The 25,045-nt window shown below is 43.4% G+C and overlaps 1 protein-coding gene across 4 annotated transcripts in view; it reads right to left on the reverse strand.

The window, feature by feature from the left end:
• The window catches only part of LOC105472635 (ETS transcription factor ERG), a 282,743-nt gene that overhangs the window by 191,617 nt on the left and 66,081 nt on the right, over positions 1 to 25,045 (reverse strand). For all 4 annotated transcript variants that reach the window (XM_071095720.1, XM_071095718.1, XM_071095716.1 and 1 more), the window contains exons 2-3: positions 15,840 to 15,941; positions 6,473 to 6,558 (exon numbers count right to left, since the gene is read on the reverse strand). In XM_071095720.1, the coding sequence (XP_070951821.1) occupies positions 6,473 to 6,511 (39 nt within the window). In that variant the 5' untranslated portion in view covers positions 6,512 to 6,558; positions 15,840 to 15,941. The remainder of the gene's footprint in view (positions 1 to 6,472; positions 6,559 to 15,839; positions 15,942 to 25,045) is intronic.

Consider the following 25,045-nt stretch of genomic DNA (forward strand, 5'->3'; position numbering starts at 1 on the left):
CCGGGTCAATTTAATTTTTTCTGTAAGATTTCCCCTTCTTACTTTTCTCCTTCCACTGCTACATGTAACAGTATGCCAGTACACAACATTATAGGTTAACAATATGCTACATTGTTTAAAAATATTAATGTTATATAATTAACGTGGTGTACACATTATTATATTGACAATATGTAATGTGATGGGATAATAAGTCTCACTGTGTGTCAGGCACCACTCTGAATGCTCTAAATGCATTAGCTAATTTATTCCTCACGATTCCATGGGGTAGATGCACTATTTCATTCCCATTTTACAGCTGAGGAAACTGAGGCAGCTAGTAACAGGTGGAGCCGAGCTTCAAACTGAGATCCTCTGGCCCCAGCAGACTTATAAAAATGAGCAAAAGTATAAAAGCTAAAGGGAAAAGGAACCCAAGGGGTGAAAATCCTAATTAGAAACAAATCCTGGGTAAGCTGGTTTTTTAGTCCTTCCCCACATGTGAACAGCAACTAGAAACCTGAACAGTGACTTTGTTTACCCTGTGATCCATTGTTGGTGCCTGATCCTCACATAAAAACCTTAGGGAGTAGTATCTAGCAATTAGCTCAGCTGAATTGAGCCTGGACATCCTTCAAGAGCTGGAGGACAGAGGATGTGTCAATGCAGGGTCCAGCTTCAGGCATCGGTACTCGCCTGCTACAGGTGAGTGGACCTGTGAATCCCCAGCCTCATCAAGCACCCTCAAAGGTCACCTGCCTGCTTCACCTGGAAGAGACAGCAAGGTGTGACCCCAGGAAGATCCTCTGCCAGGAAATCTACAGGCAGAAGCAGCGGCTGCTGAACACAGGTGCTGTCAGTTGGACACGGGGTGATGGGTGAGTCAGCGGAGCAGGTGAAGGTGCAGACTACAGGAAGCCCCCATGAGATCCTGCCCAGACCCCAGCAGCAGCTCCCCTGGGCCTCGCTAGCAGCTTCACAGTGCCCGAAGTGTTTGAGAACAGGTGGCCCATGCCTGGGGTGGCAGACGGTGTGTCTTTTTGATTCCTTCTCTCCCTGGTGTGGGTACGTGGAGGGTTTGCTAAATGTTTGTTGAATGAATAAACAAGCCCAAGTCAGAAACAATCTCCAAATCATTCCTCATTGCAAAAGGGTGTGGTGGAAAAACTCACAAAGCCAAGGCAGGAGGGCACACTCAACTTGGAAATGGCCCATGCCCAGCTTTGGTACAGGCACAGCCTGAGCTTCAAGGAAGTCACTTGACCAGCAATAGCTTCCACCTTTCCTTGCAGTTAGAACAGGATCAGATCAAGTGATCTCTAATGTGATGATTTGCTAAAGTACAACGAGTTTTACAATTAGAAAGTACCTTCCTCTCAAGAATGACTTCACTATGAGCCATCTAATTTTTCCTCTCTTCTTTTAGCACTTTTATTGCAAATAGCACGCACAAAACAGGATATGTAATCTATTTGTGCAATTTAAAGAATAAGAAGCAACACCTTTGCAAGCACTCCCTAGTCCCTGACAGTCAGCACCAGGACCTCAGATGCCCCTTATGACCTTCCCCCAAAACTCTCCCCTCCCCGACAAGGTAATTCCAATGCAGAGTTAAGTGTTTATTTTGTCCTTGTTTTTCTTTTCAACACATATCACTTTTCTCTGAATAATATGCTTTATAATTTTGCCTCTTTTTAGTCTTAATTTGTGGAATCACATTGTATATAATCTGCAACTTTTTCTACTCACATATGAGAACCATTCACATTGACACATGGCCACAGAGACACACTTGGAGTTTATTTTTCACTGCTGTATAATACTCCATTGGTGGAGTGCAATAGGTTTATTATCCACTTTTCTGTAGATGGACATTTGGGTTGTTCTGTTTTTTGCTCATACACACCTCCTGGTGCTCAGATACAACAGAATACAGATCCAGGGTAAGACTGCTGGATCACAGGCTAGGCACATCTTCAGCTTTACTAGGTAACACCAAGCCAACACAAAAGTGCTTGTACAAACTCATGCTCCTACCAGCATGGAGGACCCACTGTGCCACATAAAAACATCACTGTTATTAACTTGTTTTATTTGCATATGATTATTTTTTCCCTTATCCCCTAACCACTCCTCAAAGCAACAAGCCAGCATGTGCCACATAGGCAAGCGCCCACTCCAATGTGATCTATATGTGTTAGGTATGTATGTATCCTGGAAAAAGCCTATGATGTTGCTTGAGGAGTGTGTAACTTTTTTATGTATGTAAGTGGCACATGCTATAGAGAGTGTTCTGTTTTCTGTATTTTTCACTCCACTCAGTGTTTTATAAAACATACCCATGTTGCTCCATGGGTATTAGAGACAGGATGACATTTTATCTTTAAGATGGGTATGCCACCCTCATTTTATAGATCAAAGTGATAGTTCACAATTGTTTAGTACTCAGTGGGGTCTAAATGTACTAACTCATTTTATCTCGCACTAACCCTGCAAAACAGATGCTTCTGTTTCATGTAAAACAAGGCCAAGGCACAAAGAAACTAAGGAACTCGTACAAAATCACCAAGTTAGTAAACGTCAGAGCAGAATTTGAACTGAGCCAGAATGTGTTCTTATCCGTGACATGCAACTGGATAAGAACGCAAAGCTCGGAGAATTTTCGTGACCAGCATCTCTAGGATTCACAGCTGGTGCCCCACGGAGCAGAACTAATATACAGATGGTTCCCCTCTCAGTCCAGTCCTCATTCCATCAGCTCCAAAATGTGTATTATTTTACATGAGTAGCTGGTGAACAACAAAGGGAATTAGTTAGTCCTCTTCAGCAAATGTTTGTAAATGAAAATATTACAGAGACAGAACCCTTTTTAGGAAATGCAATCATGTGAATTTAAAAAAGCTTTATCAGAAATAGAATTAATGACAAAAATATTTATAGATCCTAAGAAAATGGATTTGCTTTTTTTTTTTTTTTTTTTTTTTGTCTGCTGAGGATCTGAGGATAATCACCCAGCGGATCTTTGGTTGTAACAACTCTACCCCTTCACAGAGTTGTATCTTCACACACACCTAACATGCTAAGAGTAGATCTGCATGATACGTTAGTTAGTGTAATTTCTGTAATTAAAAAAAGTACTTGGTCATGCCTGTAATCCCAGCATTTTGGGAGGCTGAGGTGGGAGCACTGCTTGAGGCAAGGAGTTTGAGACCAGCCTGGGCAAAATAGTGAGACCTTGTCTCTACAAAAAAAATTAAAAATTAGCTGGGTGTAGCAGCGCACACCTGTAGTCCCAGCTACTCAGGAGATTGAGGCAGGAAGATCGCTTGAGCCTGGGAGGCAGAGGCTGCAGTGAGCCATAATCATACCATTGCACTCCAGCCTAGGCAACAGAGCGAGACCATGTCTTCAAAAAATAAATAGAAATTAAAAAAATAAAGGTACCTGGGACAGCCTGCAAAGAAAGGGAAATCAAAATATGTTTAGTGACAATTACTATTATCACCGACAGAGAAGCAGCTAAAATAAACATTCTGCTCATTTTGTTTGCAAATGAATTGCCACAATTCTTGCACTATTTAAATCAAGAATATTAAATATTCCATAGTTTTCAACCACCCTTCCTTTTTTATTGTTTCCAGCTCCTTAAACGTATAAAAGGGTAAAAGCTATTTGTTCTGGCAGAAAAGAGTCGTCATAAATTGTGCAGAGTGAATTTCTCTAAGATGAAAGGAATGTTCCTCTCCTCCAGGACAGCCTACGGACAGGACTGTGATGACACTCAGAGTCTTCACAAGAATCACATCTGCAGTGTTAAGCCACATCTGTGGAAAACTCAAGTCCTTCTCAGATAACAAAAATATTTTAGTAGCAATGAACCAAAAACAAAATCTTCCACTATATACGTTAATACATCAAGAGGAACCATTCATGTGCCATTTATAAGAACTTCCCTCCCAGAAATCATAGCAGCATTTCTCAGCCCAAAGCCAGAAACGTCTCGCATATGAAATTTTACTTCAAAAACTCCCACATCAGGCATTTTAATGAATCAGTGGAAGAAAATCATCCCACCAACTTTGTTGTCAAGAATCCCAAATTCATATGCAAAAAAAGAATTACAAAAATAATTATTCAAATTCTAATAAGTGAAATTTTGATAGGTATATAAAGGAAATAAACATCTTTAACATAATTCCACCTCGCAGCCAGTATCAGCTATTAGTAACCACACTTCTTATTGCCAGTTCATCTCTCCAAACACACAGAAGCCATGTGAGTTGAAATTTATTTATTTATATTTTTTTGAGACCGAAGTCTAGCTCTTTCGCCCAGGCCGGACCGCAATGGCACAATCTCGGCTCACTGCAAGCTCTGCCTCCTGGGTTCACACCATTCTCCTGCCTCAGCCTCCCGAATAGCTGGGACTACAGGCGCCCGCCACCGCACCCTGCTAATTTTTTATATTTTCAGTAGAGACGGGGTTTCACCGTATTAGCCAGGATGGTCTCGATCTCCTGACCTAGTGATCTGCCTGCCTCAGCCCCCTAAAGTGCTGGGATTACAGGCGTGAGCCACCGCGCCTGGCCTGAAATTTATTTTTAAAAAACTCTCAGACTTATGGTTTCTCAAAATTATATTTTATATATTGACATCAACCAATATGATGATATTATATACTGACATCAACCAATATGATCAACCAATATGATGATAATAAGATAAAGCAGAGCCGAAATCACAGTTCATTCCTGAAATCAAATACAGAACGTTTCTACCAACACACATTTTCAAAGATGGTGTTTTCAGGTTTGTATGGGATTGTTTCAGCTTTATGAATTAGCTTTTTAAAACCTGCAATACTTTCTTGCTGACTTCATCATTTCCTTCTGGTTGCCTGGAGGGGTGGTGTGGAATGCCAATGAAATGAATTTTAGTCGCCGTCCCTCACATTCTGAACTATAGAAGATATTTATTGTCTCAACTTCCCCGTGAGCTTTCCTTTGCATTATGCAGCTCCATGGTCAGCAGACCCTAAAAATTCAAGAAAGTCTTTCTCCCACTTTACATGTGTAGCATAGACACACTGATCAAATATGTTCCCAGCACTTCTGGAGAAACCTTATCACATCCACAAGAGATTTGCCACTTGCATTTTTTTTTTATAAACACAACCGTCACAGCCCAACAAAACATCACACAGAAATCAAATTATACTGTCCCCATGAGCATCTGCTCCTCTATGGCCTTGGGCAAAATTTAGAATCCTCAACATCCCGAGAGTTACCGCAACCTCTGAAACTGCAGGAGCACCCACAAAGCTCAAGGAATGCACGGAAACTCGTATTACTTCCAATTCCATTTTCGAAGAAAGTAAATGTGTACGCATGTGAGCTGCACATGGTCCAGAATGCCTTGTCAAATGTATTGTTTTAAAATGTGTGTACGTCCACGTGTAATTGTACGCACGGGATTTTGAAAGGCTTTTTATATTTTATTCAAAAAGATACATTTTTCAATACCACAAACTTTCCTTTCAATTATAAGCCCTTCCCATTTTCAATTAACGTTTTAGGCAAGGAATATAAATTAGTAAAACCAACCACACCGCTTAGGGAAAATGAATTAGCATGCGGAAAGTGAAGAACTGGCCGTGCAGTCAATTACTTTGGCCAGCATAGATAGAGTTGAACTAACCAGCACAGGTGTAGACAGCCTGTTTGGATAAGGTAGCTTAAGCCCTAATTTTTTCTGCAGTCTTTATTTGTGTCAAGTATATGAAAACTACCATCTCATTTCCTCCCTGTAGCTATTACCCACAGGTATGTGTAGTGTCAAAATAAATGGTCAGAGTCCTCTCAGGGACCTCCCTTGGCACAAGTCTCACTTCCTCACCTTCTCACCTCCAGAGCCTCAGGAAGTGCAGGTCAGAAAGCAGCCAGGGCAGCTGTGAGGTGATGGAGCGCTGAAGTGTCAGCGAGCCCAGATAAAACAACGTTCCAGTATCGGAAATCCAACCATTCACCCTCTTGTCTCCTCCTCGCTAACCCCAGGCAAGTATAAAGGAGACGGAATTAACATAGGAGTTAGAAGAATTTGGATGTGATTTCATAGATTAACTCAACAAATTTTTTTCTGAAAAGGTCCAGACAGTAAATATTTTCAGCTGGCAGGCCATATGGTCTTTGTCGAATCTACTCAACTGTGCCATTATGGAGTGAAGGCAGCCACAGATGATATGGAAATGAATGCATGGGGCTGTGTTCCAATAAAGCTTTCTTTATGGACACTGAAATGTAAATTTCATGTAATTTACACATGTTATGAAATATGCTTCTTTTGATTTTTCAACCATTTAAAAAAGTAAAAACCATTTTCTTAGCTCCTGGGCTGTGTTGGCTGACCCCTAATTAACTGATATGTGGGCTGCTATCCATGAAAATCTAGGCACAGAGGAAGGCAGAGCTGGCTTCCCGGCCAAGACAGGACTTACCTTGATATGAGCTGCTGGGTCCGGGACAGTCTGAATCATGTCCTTCAATAAGCCAGCCCATCTACCAGCTGTTCAGAACCTGATGGCTAGAAGACAAAAGGAACAACATAAATAATAATAAACAACTGCATTTCTGTGTTTTATGTTCTAGCAGGACTGGACACAGTTCACCAATGGCAGAAGAATCACAGCTTTGCATTAAGCATGTTTGCCTAAAGGCATCCTCTAGGTATGTGTGGTCCATGAGGTAACTAGATAACTCACCTCCCTTCCCTTGGGAAAATCACTTAAAATGAGCCCAAAAGAACCCTAGTCCGACAGGCCAGAAGAATCTAGCTCAACCTGACCCACATCACATGCAATATTCACATATCCTTCCACATGGGCAGGATCTAATGAGGGATCCATTAAAGGAAGACATGAGATTAAAACAGGACATACTTCTCTATCATACTGAGAAAACAGGACTTGGAAATCCCACCAAAACTCAGGCGGTCTGCACATCCTTTTCAGCTTTGATATTAAGTTCTTAGTAAACAGCACAGCTCCCGTTCATTGAGTACTTCAGTGCCAGTTCCTTGAGTGCTAACGGCTCCACACACATTTTCTCATTTCATTCTGACCACGACTCTGAGAGTTGTCATTCCCACTGTCCAGCTGCGGATGTCAAGACTCATAAAGGTTACTGATATGTCCAGGATCACCTGGTTAATAAGCGACAGAACCAAACCTCAAATCAGATTAGCCTATCTGACTCCAGAGCCCAAAAACATTTTGGTTTGACTTAATTAGCAGGTATCAACCCATATTTTGAAGGGACATTTTAAAACATGCCTTAAATAAATTAGATTTAAAGATGCCTATAATCCAGGAATTTTCCAGAAATAAATACTTAATCCAATATATTCCCTCATTCGAATTATAAAGCAGCTTGTTCTGACCGTTGTCTGTGCCCCTCCGCTTCCACCAAGCCAGTCTCCAGCCTCCTTTGCTGTCCCAGGCCCTAGGGCTGACCTCTACAGATGGGCTCAGCAGGCGCCTTGCCTCCTGGCCACCTGTCAGGGTTGGTTGACATGGCCCCATCTGGAGAGCAGGGGTGAGAGGAGAGGGGGTATCTCTTCCCCTCACCTTCCCACCACCAACACCTGCTGCCCAGCCTCCCTGGGCTCTTGGTTACGGTTCTGACTGCGGCTGGATTCTAGGGTGACCTCTTCCATCATGGGGCCCCTCCTTCCAGGCTCCAGCCTCCTGTAACTGGTCCCCAGCCAGTCTCTGGTGCTCTGCAGATCTCAGCCAAGCCATCAGTTGTCTTTTTGATACTAAAAAGGCCTTTTTTAGTTTACACTTGTAGAAACCATCACTTGCTTTTTATCACCTGTATTTTTTGTTTGTTTTCTTCTTTACAATGGCTCTTTGCCGTAACAAATGCAAAATAAAAATACTATGATTACAGAACTAGAGACATTTTCAAAAGTTGTCTTTCAAATTTGCTACTAAGCACATTACTCTAGTGACAAGTGAAGCGTTCACAGGAGTCCTCCCCACATTCACATCTGCCCTTTCTGACGTCTCACGGTGCAGACACACCCATTCCAACCCAATCGCCTCTCGTGGCGAGTGTCAACCTCCAGATCTGCGTGCTCCACGTCCGTCCTCCCGAAACGTCTCCCTGGAGGCCTCCCAAGATTCTTTCAGGAAGATGACATGCTGGGAACCTTAGGCATTTTTTTTTTCTATAACCAAATTTCTAGGTCTTGGAAAATAGGTACTTTTCCCCCCAGGCCTAAAGTCAGTCCCTCTGGGGGATGAGAGTTACTGAAAGTGCAGAGGGAGTGAAGTGCAGTCCTGAAATTGAACCAGGAAGCAGATGAAGGTGACCCAGGCTCCTGGTGCTCTCGTGGGAGAAGAGGCTGGGAGAGGATGGGGTCTGGTTGAAGGTTTCTGGGAGCACAGGAATCCTCAACTCCCCTTATCCTAAGAGCAGCTGGTGCCCCAGGAAAACACCACTCTGCTCCTGGGGTCATGCAGTCAGGAAGGGGAGCATCTGCAAGCCGTCCTGACAAAGGGAGGGCTGCCCACTGCACGACCCTGCTCTGAGGAACACATGGCTATTTCCGTATGTCTGGGCATGCTCTCTGGGTGAGTTCACGCCGCACAGTTCCTCCCTGCTTGCACGCACATGCTGCCGCTCACAGCAGGGGCTGAAGCTCGTCTCCCTCCCCTCAAACCCAGGCTGACCTGTGGTTGCGTCTGACCTGGAGAACACAGCAGAGGAAAGGCTTCAGGAGTCCCAGGCCCAGGCCTTTATGGAAGTGGGGGCTTCCCCTTCCTGCCTCCTGAAACCAAGTCCCCATACCCTCAGCAGCACAGCACATGGCAGAGGACCGGGTGCCCAGCAGGGCAGCCAGCACCAATGCCAGGTCTGGGAGGGGGCTGTCCTGGACAGTCCAGAGAACCATCTCTCAGATGACTACGGCCCCTGCCAACATCAGGGAGGCAGTTTCCAGCTGAGTCCAGTCAGCCCACAGAATTGTGACCAATAATAAATGGGTTGTTGTACTAAGCTGCTAGGATTTGGGGTAGTTTATTACACATACAGGTCATCGAAACACCCTGTAAGTGTTCTAGAGGCACGGAGAAGACAGAGGGTAAATAGCTTGTTTCACTGTCAAAATGGATGAGTACCAAGATGGTTCCGACACTCAACTCCTCCTGTATCCATGCTTTTTGCTACATAACTTTGTGATTCTTCCCACTAAAGAGGTAGAATTACTTCCCAACCCTTATTTTTGGACTGCCCATATGATCTGCTTCAGTCAACAGGATGTAGCAGAAAGACAAGCATGTCAGGTCCTAGCTGAAGCCTCAGGAGGCAGGACGTGTTCCCCTTTGCTTTTCTGTAACTTTCCACCAGCATAGGAACGTGGCCAGATGCATGCGGGAGGATGAGAAGTACCTGGGGCAGAGTCACCCACCCCAATCACCCCACCAAGACTACCTTTGATCATCCCATAGACAACCAAAACCCCAGACATGGGAGGGAAGCAACTAGACCAGCCGCTAGCCAGGGCCAACCAGAATGGCCAGCCCACAGGCTCATGGCTGAATAAGTGCTTACTGCTTGAAGTCACTGAAATTTGGGGAGTTTGTTACACAGCATTTTTGTGACAATAGATTACTGACATACACTTTGCCCTGTATAATCGGATTACTGAGATCGTCGTTAAAACTTTTCTAGCCAGTGATAAAAGGAGACTCAAACAGGGCATTTCAAAGGAAACCAACTTCATCCCAACACAGAGACATATTATTTCCATTCACCTATGAGACATGATCTAAAACCCGAATCCTACCCTCAAAATGGGTTTGGAAACTGAAGGATAACCAAGAAACCTCCACCAGATGCCTCCATGGGATTCCCAGAGCCCTTTCCAGGAGCAACTGAATTCTCACTTCACATCATGCCCTGCCAGCCTCCCTGGGATTCCAAAAATCGAATCAACACCCTTGGATATCCAAGACCACAGCCAACACCATAGAAGTTACAACAGACACTCAGTCTGTAACCAACTAAGACATAAACTTAACAAGCAACTGTTTGAGTCTCTTGTTTCTTATGGGGATGTTTTGAGCACTCAGGATGCATTAAGGATAAAATGACAGGGAAGGGAATAGATAGAGATTCCAGAGGCAACACAGTCCCGATCCTCGAGGATGAGATGGGAAACAGATCTGTTTCACACAGATATGAACCGGTCAGTCCTGAGAGCAGGCAGTTAGTGGAGGTGCCCAGTGAGGCGTGTGGATATACCTAGAGGAAAGAGAGAGCTGATTCATGCAGAGACAAGATGGTGCCACCAAGGAGCCTTGATGAACAAGAAGCATGAGGACTAGAGGAAAGAGGGTGAAAGGCACGAAGCAGGGAACCTAAGTTTCTCCCAGCTGCCCCACATTAAGAGACCGATGACGTATGAGCTCCTCAGACCACCACCACGAGAGTGATCACATACCAAAGGGATTCGCTCAGCATGCAGCATGATGGCACTGCCATCCTCCACACCAGGTCAGCGAAAACCCAACAGACCTAAAGACCAGGAGAATAAAAGCTCAACCACCCTCCCCTGCCTCCTCAACCACCCTCCCCTGCCTCCTCAACCCGCACGGATCTCTGATTCTTTTTGCAGCCATTTGGGTGCCTATTCTTTTTTACCATTTCAGAAGTATTTTATGGATTTTTTAAAGAGCACCTCTTATTTACTTTTGTGTTCCTAATGGTCATTTCTCAAATATGTAGTAGTTGGTAGCAAAACAAACTAAAACTGTACTAAAAATTTTTAGGGCCGGGCGCGGTGGCTCAAGCCTGTCATCCCAGCACTTTGGGAGGCCTAGACGGGCGGATCACAAGGTCAGGAGATCAAGACCATCCTGGCGAACACGGTGAAACCCCGTCTCTACTAAAAAATACAAAAAACTAGCCGGGCGAGGTGGCGGGTGCTTGTAGTCCTAGCTACTCGGGAGGCTGAGGCAGGAGAATGGCAGGAACCCAGGAGGTGGAGTTTGCAGTGAGCTGAGATCTGGCCACTGTACTCCAACCTGGGAAACAGAGCAAGACTTTGTCTCAAAAAAAAAAAAAATTTAGTAGTTGGTGATAGTTTCATGTCACTGTAGGAGCCTTTTTATTTTCTATGTTACCTGCCTTTGAACCCTGGCAGAACTTCACTCTATGTTGATTGAAAATCATTTCTTTAATACTTGTTTCTTGCAATAAACTAATTTGCCTAAGGTATATACTTCTATATGATTTTGCGTTTCATGATCCAGCTATATTTTATGATAGGGTATCCTAAAGAAACAAAAAAGGCCTTAACATTAACAGAATTCTACTTGTGTCACTTCTTTGTTTTTAAAATGCCAATGTCTTACTAAATAGAAACAAACTTGATTTGGATTACCTAAGCTCTAACCACATAAAAGATGGACTGGTACCCAAGGTAGAAGGGAAAGTAAGCATTTTGTAATTATGGAGGCAGTATTGCAAAATGGTTAAGAGAAGGCGGTCCAAATATTTGCAGGGTTGATGCAAGAAAATAGATGGAAGTTTGAGACCCCTCGACCTGACCCCTCCTCTCTTCTCAAACCCAATTCTGTCCTGTAGGCTAGGGGACACATAGAGTCACATGGATATCCCGATCCACATGGCCACACTCCATTCAGCAGTGCTTCCTGTTCATCCTTTAGACCCAGGGAAACACATATAAGATCTTCCCAAGAAGATGAACTCCAGGAAAGAGGCTGGTGCAGCCCAAAAGATGCTCAGTCCAGTTTGGAAAGGAGCTCTGGGTGCCCCGGCACCTGGGGTGTTGTCTGGAATGGGAACGGGTGCAGCTGGGGAGGGCAGGAGTGGGGCCTAGAAGGCACAGGCAGGGCCCCGGGCTGGGGGCAGTGCTCAGTATGAGCACAGGTGCAGAGCCAGGTGAGGGATGGAAATCAGATCTGCCACTTACTCCTTGGAAACCTAGAAATGATCACTTTATCCTCCAAGAGCCTTAGTTACACATTTGCAAAATGGGGATAATATTACTGTAGTATAGTAAGAAATCCATTTGCCCTTGTCTCTCATTTCTGGCATGGAGCTCCTAAAACTCTTGGAATTACCCAAGTGATGGAATCATCCCTTGTTCTAAGAAGGCAACAGGTTGGTGAGTTCCTAGATAGCTTCAGGATGGGGGCTAATTGCAAGAAAGAATGAGTCTTGATTAGACACTCAGAACTTTCAGCCCCATTTCCCAACCTCTCAGGAGAGGAGAGGAGCTAGAAATTGAGTTGATCCCCAATGGCCAGATACTTAATCAATCCTGCCTATGTAACAAAACCTCCATAAAATACCCTGACAGGGTTAGGACAGCTTCTAGGCTGGTGGGCACATTGGCATGAGGAGTGTGGTGCACCCCAATGCTAAAGGGACAGAGGCAGCCAGGCGCGGTGGCTCACGTCCGTAATCCCAGCACTTTGGGAGGCCGAGGCGGGTGGATCACGAGGTCAGGAGATCGAGACCATCCTGGCTAACACGGTGAAACCCTGTCTCTACTAAAAATACAAAGAGAAATTAACCCAGCATGGTGGCGGGCGCCTATAGTCCCAACTACTCGGGAGGCTGAGGCAGGAGAGTGGCGTGAACCCGGGAGGCGGAGCTTGCAGTGAGCCGAGATGGCGCCACTGCACTCCAGACTGGGCGACAGCATGAGACTCCATCTCAAAAAACAAACAAACAAACGAAAAGAGATGGAGGCTCCTGTACTTGGAATCCTCCCAGACCTTGCCCTGTGCACCTCTTCATCTGGCTGTTCGTTCACATGCTTAACAATAAACTGTAATCATAAGAGTACAGCATTTTCCTGAGTTCTAGCAAGTTATTGAACCTAAAAGGGGGGTTGTGGGAATCCCCAACGTTGTAGCCATGTCGGACAGAGTGTAGGTAATCTGAGGACCCAATACTTGCAACCAGCATCTGAAGTGAGGACAGTGTTGGGGACTCAGCCCTTAAACCTGTGCGCAAACTTCAGTCAGTCAGCATCAGAATTGAACTGAACTGTTGGACACCCAGTTGGTATCAGCGTTGAATAACTGGTTGGTACAGGCAAAAACACCACGTATTTGGTGTTGGGAAACACAAATAAAAAATGTTTAAAACCTCTAAATGATGCTCAGCAGTTCACAAAGGTGTCAGTGCAAGAGTTGGCCTGTATCTATTCTAACTGGTGAGTATGCAAGTTAAACCATTGTTTGATTATCTCCTCTGTCTACACCATCAGGTGTAGGATTGAATTGAATCGGGTGAGGATTAAATTGAATTATGCTTAAGAAAGAAAGCTCTCTCAATGCTAGGCACATAATCAACACTAAACAAGTGGTAATCATTATTATTAAGAAAGTAAAGGCCAGGCACGGTGGCTCACGCCTGTAATCTCAGCACTTTGGGAGGCTGAGGCGGGGTGGATCACAAGGTCAGGAGATCAAGACCATCCTGGCTAACATGGTGAAACCCCATCTCTACTGAAAAATACAAAAAATTAGCCAGGCATGGTGTTGGGTGCCTGTAGTCCCAGCTACTCGGGAGGCTGAGGCAGGAGAATGGCGTGAAGCCGGGAGGTGGAGCTTGCAGTGAGCCGAGATTGTGCCACTGCACTCCAGCCTGGGCAACAGAGCGAGACTCCGTCTCAAAAAAAAGAAAGAAAGTAAAAATATTTCAAATGAATGATTTTGATACTGTATAAAATGTTGCAACTTTTTTTTTTTTTTTTTGAGACAGAGTCTTGCTCTGTCACCCAGGCTGGTGTACAGTGGCACAATCTTGGCTCACTGCAACCTCCACCTCCCGGGTTCCAGTGATTCTCCTGCCTCAGCCTCCCGAGTAGCTGGGATTACAGGCATGTGCTACCACGCCCGGCTAATTAAAATGTTGCAACTTTTTATGAAAAACAATTCTCAATAAATAAATTGATAATTTTCATAAGAGCCCTTTGTCAACTGACTAAAAACACCCTTAATTTAGAAATGTATTTTTTAGTTTTAAGATAACTAGTCATTAAGTGAAAACACTTTAGGCAAAATGGCTCTAATGAATTTAGTATCCATAGAAATGAATCCATTCCTTGAAAGCATCGGTCGCTGGGTGCACTTGTCCTGGATGAGCAGACATTAGGCAAATCAGTCTTTCACCAGCAAACCCTGCCATAAGAACTGCACAGGCCTGATTCCTGCCAAGCACACCAGGACCCTGAATGGGGCACAGGCCTCCCTTATGGAGCAGGAAGGAGGAAGCAGGGAGAAATGCAGGGCCCATGATTTAAGGAGGCTCTCCCTCTCAGGCTCATGCAAGTGCAGGATCAGTACCTAAAGGGGAGCACCGCCCAAAATCCTGTGCCCCAGTTGCCTTACCCCAGTCCAGTCCTGGCTCCTGCACTTCAAAGCTAAGCAGAGAATACCAGCCGGAGGCAGAAGACAGCATGAGAATCTGAATGTACCTCTACATTTATCTAAAAATAAGAAACTGGACTTCTTCAGTAGGAAATGGCTCATCTTTCCAAATGAATAAAAATACTTACAGCTATGGGTTGAATTATATCAATTCTCTCCCCCAAGTCATGCATTGTAGTACTAACCCCCGGTCCCTCGGGATGTGATGATAGAGAGGTAGGGCCTTTACAGAGGTCATTAGTGACCTAATCCAACATGACTGATCCATGTACAAAAAAAAAGGACAAGATTTAAACACAGACCTGTATAGAAGGATGATGGTGTGAAGACACAGGGAAAAGACAAAAGAGGCCTGGAACAGATTTCCCTCAAAGCCCTCAGAGGGAACCACTTGGGCTGACACCTTGATCTTGGACATCCAGCCTCCAGAACGGCGAGACGGTGAATTTCTGTTGTTTTAAGCTACCCAGTTCATGGGACTTTGTTACAACAGCGCTGGGAAAGGAAAACACCTCTATTGAGGGACTTACTAAAGTCACTTAACTGATGCAGACTAGAGGCCTCACGGTGGGGACATGGCCTCGGGAGCCACATCCATTTTAGTCGCACCATTTCTCACTGAACGCTGACCCTGGTCAAGGCATGTCTCAGGCTGCATGGACTGCTATTCCTTCTACTAAACGTCCCTGGCTTCATTCCGGCAAGGGAGGGACTCTTACATTCTGTGGGTTGCATGAGTATCATGTGAGCACCCCCAAAACCTTGATCCCTGCAGGGCTTCTCCAAGGGAGTCCCAGCATTCCTGCCGGCCTCAGGGGCGTGCCTTAGAGACAGGGTGCTGACCCTCTCCTTCTCCAACTGGATTTTATTTTTATTTTGTGGCATGTTTTGTGAATACAAAGATTCACTGCCTGGGTGGGCCCCTTGAAAGGAGGTTTCAATTGCATTCAGGTGAAATAACCACAAAATGACTATAAGCCAAATGCAGTAGTATGATAGAAAAATGGAAAGATCGTAAAAGCAGCAGTCTGTAGACACCATGCCTGTGGTTCCTCTGGAAAAGGGAAAAGAGAGCAGACGGTGATGGAGAAAAGAGGGGCTGGTGTAAGACTACAGAACTAAGAAGGCAGTAATTCTAAAACCTCCACACTGTAGGGCCAGGAACAGGAACATTGCTGGGCAATGGGGCATCTTATCTGAGGGGAAGTCAAGGGTGTCATGTAGAACCAACATAATTCATCCAAGTACAGCAAAGAATCCAGAAATGGTCTGTGGAGGTTTGGAACCATAAACATCAAATAGTAGAGACACAAAATATTTACATATCCACATTTTTTAAACAGGGTCCTGACTAGGCAGCATAGGATTATTCGGGTTCTGTTCGTTTTACCTTTAATTGCCCTTGGTTCTGCCATCTTTTTTCTCTGTGAGTCATCTGTCTTGCTTTTGGTCAGCACGGCTTTCCTCGGGTCTCCAAAGATCCTGGGATAACCTGAATATAAGTTCAAGAATATTAAACCTTATTTTGTTTTCAAATATTAATGCCAGGGATCAACTGTACATGTACCGACAAAACCTATTTCTTAAACATTATTTTAAAATATCCCAAAAGGGGAAAGAACTTAAATCCTTCCCTTTAAAAAAAAAAAGAGGGGGTAACATTCCTCTCCTCTGAGGGAAGCCCCGCATTATGAAGCAAAAATTGGGAGTGAAATCAAGGCCAAGCTAACATGCTGAAGCACACATCCACTTTTACGCAGAAAATATTTTGAAAATGTTTTCTTTTCCTCACAGCCCCCAGCTTTGGTAATAATGGCTTCCCCAGATCATTCTGTTAGCACTTTCTGCTGCTCAGAACAGGGTAGTGGGATTTAGAGTTTAGAAAACATCCTGAGAACTGTAATTAAGCAATTGTCTTAGTCCCAGAAAAGAAACAACCCTTTTACTTCGTAAATGCTAGGACGATCCGTATTTTTTTTTTAATCTTAGAACACTAACAAGCTAAAAAGATAGAAAGAAAAAAATCTTTCTTACAATATGCCTGCTAGCACAGCTCCAAAATCCAGTCTCTCTCTCTCTCTCTCTTTTTTTTTTTTTTTTTAGATACGGGAATTTCTTAAACAACTTTCCAAGTAAAATATTCAATCCCAAAATACTATATTTAGTAGAATCCCTACAACACGAGAAATTGTAAATGGCATCTGTTTCCATTGAAAATATTTTTAAATTAGAAAACATCTTAAGTACTGCATCAAATCAATATTTGTAATGGGCAGAATTATTTCTAAATGGTTCCACAGGCCAGTTGACACTCCCACTCTACTTAGGAAGCCTCCAGCCTACTCCACTTAAGTCTTCCAAACCTATGCATAGAGACAAATTACCCAAATGTCACAGAAAAGCATTTGTTGTGATACAGAAAATACAACATAACATTATTGGGGGAAAAAATCAGGGTACAAAACCGCGTACATAATATCATCCCAATATTGCACAAAAAAATAAATAAATAAATGGATGAAAGAAAGGAGGGAAGGCAGGAAAGAGCATGACCTGAGAGAAGTTATCAAAATGGTTAACAGTCATGGTCTTTGGCTTTCCAGTGTGAAATAATAGTTCTTATTTTCTTCTTTTTAAAATCTTTCTAAAATTATTTATTTTTTAAACCAACTAATAAAAAGTATATATATATATATATATATATATATATATTTACTGTGTACAACATTACATTTTGAAATATATATACATGTTAGAATGGCTAAAGTAAGCTAATTAACATCTGCATTACCGCACATATTTATTTTTTGTGGTGAGAACACTTGAAATCTTACTCTTACTGATTTTCAAGAATGTAATGCATCGTTATTAACTACAGTCAATAGATCATAGGTCTATTCAAGTTCAAGTCATAGATCTCTTGAAATTACTCCTCCTAACTGTAATTTTGTGTCCTTTGACCAACATCTCCCCAGTTCCCTTACACTCAACATCACTAATCATCAAGGAAATGCAAATCAAAAGCATGATGAGTGTCATCTCACATTTGTTAGAATGGCCATTATCAAAAAGACAAGTGTTGGTGGGGATGTGGAAAAAGGGAACTCTTGCCCACCATTGGTGGGAATGTACATCGGTACAGTCATTATGGGAAACCGTATGGAGGTTCCTCAAAAACACAAAGATCAATGACAAATCAAAATACTGTATGTTTGACAAATGTATTACAAATCAATTTTGTATGTATTACAAATCAAAATACTACATGACTGCTGACAATCCCACTCTGGGGATAGATCCAAAGAAAATGGAAAATGAAATCAGTATGTCAAAGAGGTACCAGCACTCCCACATTCACTACGGCATTATTCACAGCAGACAAGGTATGGCATCAACCTAAGTGTCCATCAACATAAACGCCCATAAAGAAAAGCAGTGCACATATACAATGGAATGCTATTCAGCGTTTAGAGGAGAAATCCTGTCATTTGTGACAATATGAACGAACCTGGAGAACTTTATGCTAAGCGAAATAAGCCAAGCACAGAAAGACACAGAGTGCACTCTCTCACTTACACATAGCATCTGAAAAGTTGAACTCCTATTTCCTTCTTTATAGTTTTGTGTATTTTCCAAATTTTCTAAACCACAAATATTCTTCTTCATAATCAGGGGAGAAAACTAAAGCATAATAACTTTATAATCCTAAACATGCTTTTAAAGCATTTATTTCACTGTAATGTGTTCTTTTCCCATCCAGCCGTACATGGGCCCAAGGAGCTGGCCTTCCCTGCTCGGTGGCCTGATGTTCAAGGGGACAGGAGGAGAGGGATGGGAGAGGGGGACAGTAAAGTAGATCATGCTTTGCAAAGCTGTGCAAATCTTGAGTTAATAAACCTGTTCCCAAAATCCAAAAGCCAATATTGACTATTGCTTGGTTAACTGTTTTGCATGGATAAGTGGCTAAAGGAGTATTTGGTTTCCAATTTCTGCAAAGGGAATAAGAGTTTTAAAGGCATGAACTAAGATTTCATATACTATGCTATTCTATAGTAGGTTTTCGTGCCAAAACCTCTACTAGGCTGAAAGAATAATTTGATTTATGGTTGAGACATTGTCGGGCCTGATTTAAAGCCCAGAGTCAAGCCCAGAGAGGATTCTCTTAAATATGTGCAATGGGTATTTTTAAATTAGCACTATGGCATTATTAATATTTCATTTATCCTGAGAGCATTTACCTGACAACGTAAATTATCCGTAACACAGTTGAGAAGCCACAAAGGATCCAAAAAGATGTCACAAAGTCCAGGAAGAGAAGCTCTGCCAGAGAAAGGCACACTACCAGCCGCGTGAGGTAACAGCTGGCCTCATCAAAGCAACAAAGTCAGAAAATTATGTAAACCAGACTCAAGAACTCAAAAAATACAGCCATTTGAGAACTTTGGTAAGAGTAAAAACTGCTCAACCCAGCTCAATTGCCCCTGGTCCGGCAATGGCAGAAAGTCAAGGTCAAGGAGTCACATGACCTGCAAGAGACCCCTCCCACCCAACCCCCAGCCCTGCCCCTGGCCAGTGGGACAACCCACATCACCCCTGGGATTCAGTATTCAATCAGGCTCTGTGTTCCGTGTGGGGAGGGAGAAGAAGGCACCGGATCATCAGGAAATATGGACTGGAAATGGCCAAAGCTAAGCACATCTGAGTACCTGAAGGGTAAGCTTAATGTGTCAAAGCAGCCGTGATGAGGCAGAAAGAACCTTGAGCTTGGAGTCCCACGTTTGTGCAGACCCACTAGCAGCCAACGAAGCCTCCCTCAGCCTCAGTTTGCTCCTCTGAAAACTGGGAGGAAGAGGCTCTGACTCCAGAGAGGTGGTGCAAGTCCAATGAGACGGGGTTGCTGAAGGTCCAGATAGACAGAGGCAAAGCATTGTTTTCTGTTTTTGTTTTTGTTTTGATACAGGATTCTCTCTGTCATCCAGGCTGGTATGCAGGGGTGCCAACAGCTCACTGCAGCCTAGACCTCCCTGGCTCAAGTGATCCTCCCGCCTCAGCCACCCGAGTAGCTCAGACTACAGGAAAAAGAGCCATGTACCACTGTGCCTGGCTAATTTTTAAAAAAATTTTTTTGGAGACGTGAGAACTCACTATGTTGTCCAGGCTGATCTCAAACTCCTAGCCTCAAGCAATCCTCCTCCCTCAGCCTCCCAAAGTGCTTGGATTAGAGGGGTGAGCCACCATGCCCAGCAAAGGCATTGTTAAATTCAGGAACAAATGACGGCCTTGTTCCCCAAAAACACTAGGCAAGAGAACCACTCTCTATGCACAGATCTCCCTGGACACCACGTGTAAGCAGCAGTGAATATTCCATAGGTGGAATTGGCTACTGTGAAGAAAGAAAACTCCAGAAAAGGTACCCTCACTCCAGGAAGTAGCCTGGACCTTACGTGAGTGACAGCAGCCTGGGGAGAAGGCTCCACTGACACCAGCAATGCTAAGGACACAGCGGCAGCAGTCATCCATCCCCACAGTCATGGTGAACACAGCCACGGAGCAGCCTGCTTTTTCCATTTATAGCCACACACAGGTGGCAATGGCAGCAGACACAACTGGCTGCCCTTCCTCCCTTATAGAAGGAAACGTACTTTTGCTTGGGTGTTCTGCCTGCCCCCACGTGACCCACGGAGGATGACCAGCCCCAACACCAGTGTAAATCCTATCACTGGGCACCATCTCTTCTCACCACTGATTGGTTTAGGGAAGGGCACATGATACAATTCTGATCAATCTAACACTCAGGGAAGCGAGCTAGAGGACTTCTAGGAAAAGTACTGGCTGATGAAGAAAGGCCACAGAGTAGCAGTCCTGTCTGTGTGGCACTTGGAACTGTGAGAGCCATCCCAGGACCATGAGAAGAGGTCACCTGAGGATAAAACCGATACGCTGTGGATGTCTAGGGGAAAGGAGGGAAGTCCCTGTGTTTTTATTTACAGTAGGGAAGAGCATTAACCAACTCTGAAGGCATCTCATGACAGGGCATCTAGGCACATCAAAGGCATTTTCCTTGTTAACTAAACCATTTTGAATTGGGCTTATTTTTGTTGTTATTGTTATTACTGGCAGCAAAAGTATCCCATACACTCTAGTATCCATGTTCAAAAAAGTCACTTTCAGCTCTTTTACCATCTGTATCCATACTCACACAGACATGCTGAATATGCTCTTCAGTTCTAATTTTAAAATAAAATGATCTGCTGGAAATTAGCTCAGCTTATAGATCTCCATACTTACAACACTATATCTAAGAATTAGGAAATAAATAACTATTACCAATGATGAGTGGCCTATCTCAGTCTATGCACATGTTGAGTGTCCAGGTACTGGAGGAGGCATGGAACCTCCCCTCAATAAACAAAGGGTATGATGTGGAGGTTATGCTTTTAATTAAATTACTGAGTGGAGGCAGAATGTGGTGAGGGTCACAAGAGAGGTACCAAAGATGCAGCAACAGAGCAGTTGATGGGCACTTAGCATTTCAATAACTGGGAACAGGGAGGAGAGCACGAAAGGTGGAGGAAATAGATGAGGAGAGGGAAGAAGAGAAGTGTTCTCCAAAGAAGCACACTGCAGGGAAAGAGTCTTTCACCTTTATGTTCCCACAAGGCACAGAGTATGAGCTCAGAAATGTTGAATGATTTGTCTCTATAATTAAGGGATGATTGCACTGATAATATCGTCTTCTTCCATGATCTAAATTCAACCTGCCCTTCAAATCCATTCATTCATACAATTGTTCATCCATCCATCCATCCATCCATCCATCCATCCATCCATCCATCCATGTAGTTATCCATCCATCCATCCATGTATTCATCCATCCATCTATCCATCCATCCATCCCACACTGAGTTCCCTTCATGTGCCAAGTGCTGAGTTAAACACTAATTAGGGATGGGTTTTGCCAATGAATTCAGAGTCTAGTGAGAGAGACAGAGTTGTAAAGAAAAAATCACAAATGCCAACTCCCGCATTGCCTTGCTTGATCCCCGATGCCAGAGTGCAGCCTGGTTGAGCATCACAATCAGCTGGAGAGCTTTTTAAAAACAGAAACTCTGCAATCCTTCCTCTTTTTTCTTTATTGGAAGGTCCAGGGGTGAAGGGGGCAAAAGAGTCTAAGTGGGAGTTAGGGAGGCAGAAGAGGATTAAAGGCAGTGTCTGAAATATTTTCAGACTGAGAAGGAAAAGGAAAACAGCCAAGAACACAAGAGGAGCAAGCAGTCAGAGCATAAGGAGGAAACTAGGAAAGATCTAAGTCATGGAAGCCAAGGAAGGACATTCAGTAAGATGGAAAGTTCAGCGCTGCACCTGCAGAGAGATTAATGTCCAGGAGAAAGTAATTCAACCAACCATATGCATTGAGAACAGGTCCTGGATTTGGCAACTTAAAACCTCTTGCGGTCCTCTAAAAAATGTTGTAGGAGCCTGAGAGCAGTAAGCTGGTTTCCAAATGGCTCGGCAGTTAAAAACAGGGAGGATATGCAAAGGGCAATGTAGGCTACTCATGGAAGGAGTTGAGCAACAAAGTTAGGGAGGGAGTGGCAGTTCAAAGAAAAGCACTAATGCCACAGGGCACAGTGGCTCATGCCTGTAATCCCAGCACTTTAAGTCAGGAGTTCAAAACCAACATGGTGAAACCAACATGGTGAAACCTCATCTCTACTAAAATACAAAAATTAGCCAGGCATGGTTGTGGGCACCTGTAATCCCAGCTACTCAGGAGGCTGAGGCAGGAGAATTACTTGAGCCAGGGAGGCTGCGGTTGCAGTGAGCTGAGATCACACCACTGCACTCCAGCCTGGGAGACAGAGTGAGGCTCCTGAAAACAAACCAACCAACAAACAAAACCAAAAAACAATGAAAACAAAAATGAAAAGCACTAATTGGCTTCACCCACCCAACATTTGCTGGGCATTTACTGTACTTCAGAAATTACTAGTAGCTAGGGATGCACCAATGCACAAGACTCAGTCTTGCCCTCAAGGCATTTACAAACCAATGAAAAGAAGGTTTATCTTATTTGCTCAGTCGGTTTGAAGGATGAGAAAAGAAGGTATGTTTATAGACAGGATAAAGGGAGCCAGTGGAGTAGAGGAGACCAGGGGACCTAAAGATGTTACTGTCCGGCGAAGAGGTAGAGGAAACACCATGGTTCACAGCACAATGGTGGGGTCAGTTCTGGCAGGAAGGTGGGACCCCACTGTCTCAGAAGGGGTGTGCTGCCAGATGGCTAACAACCAGCTCTCACAGGAAAACTCATGATTTGAAGCATTCGGTCATTTCTATGGAGTCAATATTTCCATCATGGGCAATTGCAAGGAACCCAGGGGAGTCCCTGAATGCAGAGTTGGGAAAAGATGCGCTCTAACGCATCACTGCCAGTTGTAGTGAGTTGGGAGGAGCCAGCTCTAGCACACATGGGCTCCAGAAGCCAAAGAGAAACCAAGGAGCCTGGAACTGTTGATAAGAAAAGGGTGTTCAGAGGAAAGCTGTGAAACCAGCATAACCAGCTGCTCTCCTAGACGCCGAGACCCTGTGATAAGAGGAGAAACCAGGGAGGCGGAGTTCCAAATCTGGAAAAGTGGCAGGCTTGGGTGCTCTTCAGTGACTTCCACTTGAGCAATTTTGCTTCCTAAACCCAGTTAATAGCCCAAAATGTGGGCTACTTATTGTTATCTCCCTTCACTCTGTGTGTGTGAGTGTGTGTGTGTGTGTGTGTGCTTTTCCTATGTAAATTGCTGCACCACTAACTCTGCTATACTTTAGAACTCAGTGAGGCAATCCTTAGAACCTTACACAATTCCCTAAAGGGTCCCCTTTTACTTACTCTAAGTCATAGAGAAATGCTGAACATTTAAACCATAACAGTGCAGTTTTGCTGGAAGAAAATCTCAAGGGTCTCCATGAATCATGCCTGAGCCATGTATTGGCCATGACCATACACTTCTTGCCAGTCTTGTTCCATTTGGTTGTTATTGTGGTTTGGTTTCATTTCATTTTGCTTTGGAGGGTCAGCCTTTCTTCCATTCATGACATTCAATCAACCTTTCTTCCCAATGCATGTCACCATTTTTTTTTTTGTCAGGAGACAGCAAAATAAACACAGGTATTAATGTGCCTGTGGGCACCAGTCTGTAAAGCCCAAGATGTTCTTGGACCCAAGTAAACTTTCAGTTCTTTCTCAGCCATGCCATTTTGCATGTGAAGGCATTCAAGGTGATCTCAGAGTTCAGGATGTGGCTGCCAGCTTCTACCAGAACAAAACACACAGCAGCAAAATAGCGCAATGTCCCTCAGTGTGGGAACCAGGGTCTACCTGGGGCCCCCCGTAAAAATGAGAGATTTGAAGGAAAACAGACTGCATTTGAAAGGCAGATGACATCAAGAAAGTAAAAACAACTGCAAATATGACTTCTCTCCTGCTTTACACTGAGCCTTCTGTTCAAGAAAACACATTTACCGGGGATTTTTTCCTTAAGCTCAACTGGAAAAACAAATATTTAGTCATTTTACAAGAGTAGACAACTGAAAAGCAAGCCACAGATTAAACAAGCATTATATATTTCTAAGAAAGTTCATCAAACACAATATATCTTTGAGAATACAATCTTGAAGTCCGTTTTAGAGGCAAATTTGACGTTCAAAATGAATTTTGTCTTGATATAATTACAAGGTCAAATCTCAAAGAAGCAAATGTATAGATAACCATCTTTGCAATGAGATCTGTTTTATATTTTCAAATGAACAATACTGGACAGAAAAAAAAATACGTAATTACTTCTGAGGTTGTATATAAAATACCCAATTGGCAATTAATCAATATCATATTAGCATCTCAATATTTTAGATAAAGCAAAATTCCTAAGTACAAAATAATCTATAATAGAATGAAAATGACAAGTTATATTAATAGAGAGATTACATGTAAGAGACTTTATTACAAGTTATCATTTTTTAGATAAAATTTATTCTTTCAGCATCCCTTTGATACAAACTTGTAGGAGGCAGATATAGTATAGAGAGGCAAATAGAGGTGAGAACCTTTCCTAGGAAAAATCAAGCAGCATTAAAAGCAGAAAGAAAAAAGAAAAATATTTCAGATTCTCAATTCTGTATATCACATTGTTGAAAAAAAAAACTTGCCAAATACTTAGAGAATACCAACAGGAAAAGGTTTCCTTATGCTCCTTAAGGGTGAGGAATTTCAAAGAACCGTGAACTCATGAAAATAGTCCTATCCCCATCGGCTTTGCCAAAAACACTTTGGGATTTCAGTGATGGGTACTGAGCCACCAGGAGCACCGAAATCGGGTTTTCCATTTCCACTGAGTTTTGGCTGGTTTATGAGGATTGCACAAAGATCACCTCATTTGTACTGGACGCTATTGGGAAATAAAAATTTAAAAATCATCCTTGATATTTAAAATAGAAATCATGAGCCCCGCCACAAGTGTGCTTCCCCTACACTCAGGACGTGAGGTTGACAACACGCCTTCCCGTTAACCTGTGAAGCCTCACAGGTATGCACTGCATCTGTATAGA

The sequence above is a fragment of the Macaca nemestrina genome, chromosome 4 (assembly GCF_043159975.1).
Source record: "Macaca nemestrina isolate mMacNem1 chromosome 4, mMacNem.hap1, whole genome shotgun sequence".
Classification (NCBI taxonomy): domain Eukaryota; kingdom Metazoa; phylum Chordata; class Mammalia; order Primates; family Cercopithecidae; genus Macaca; species Macaca nemestrina.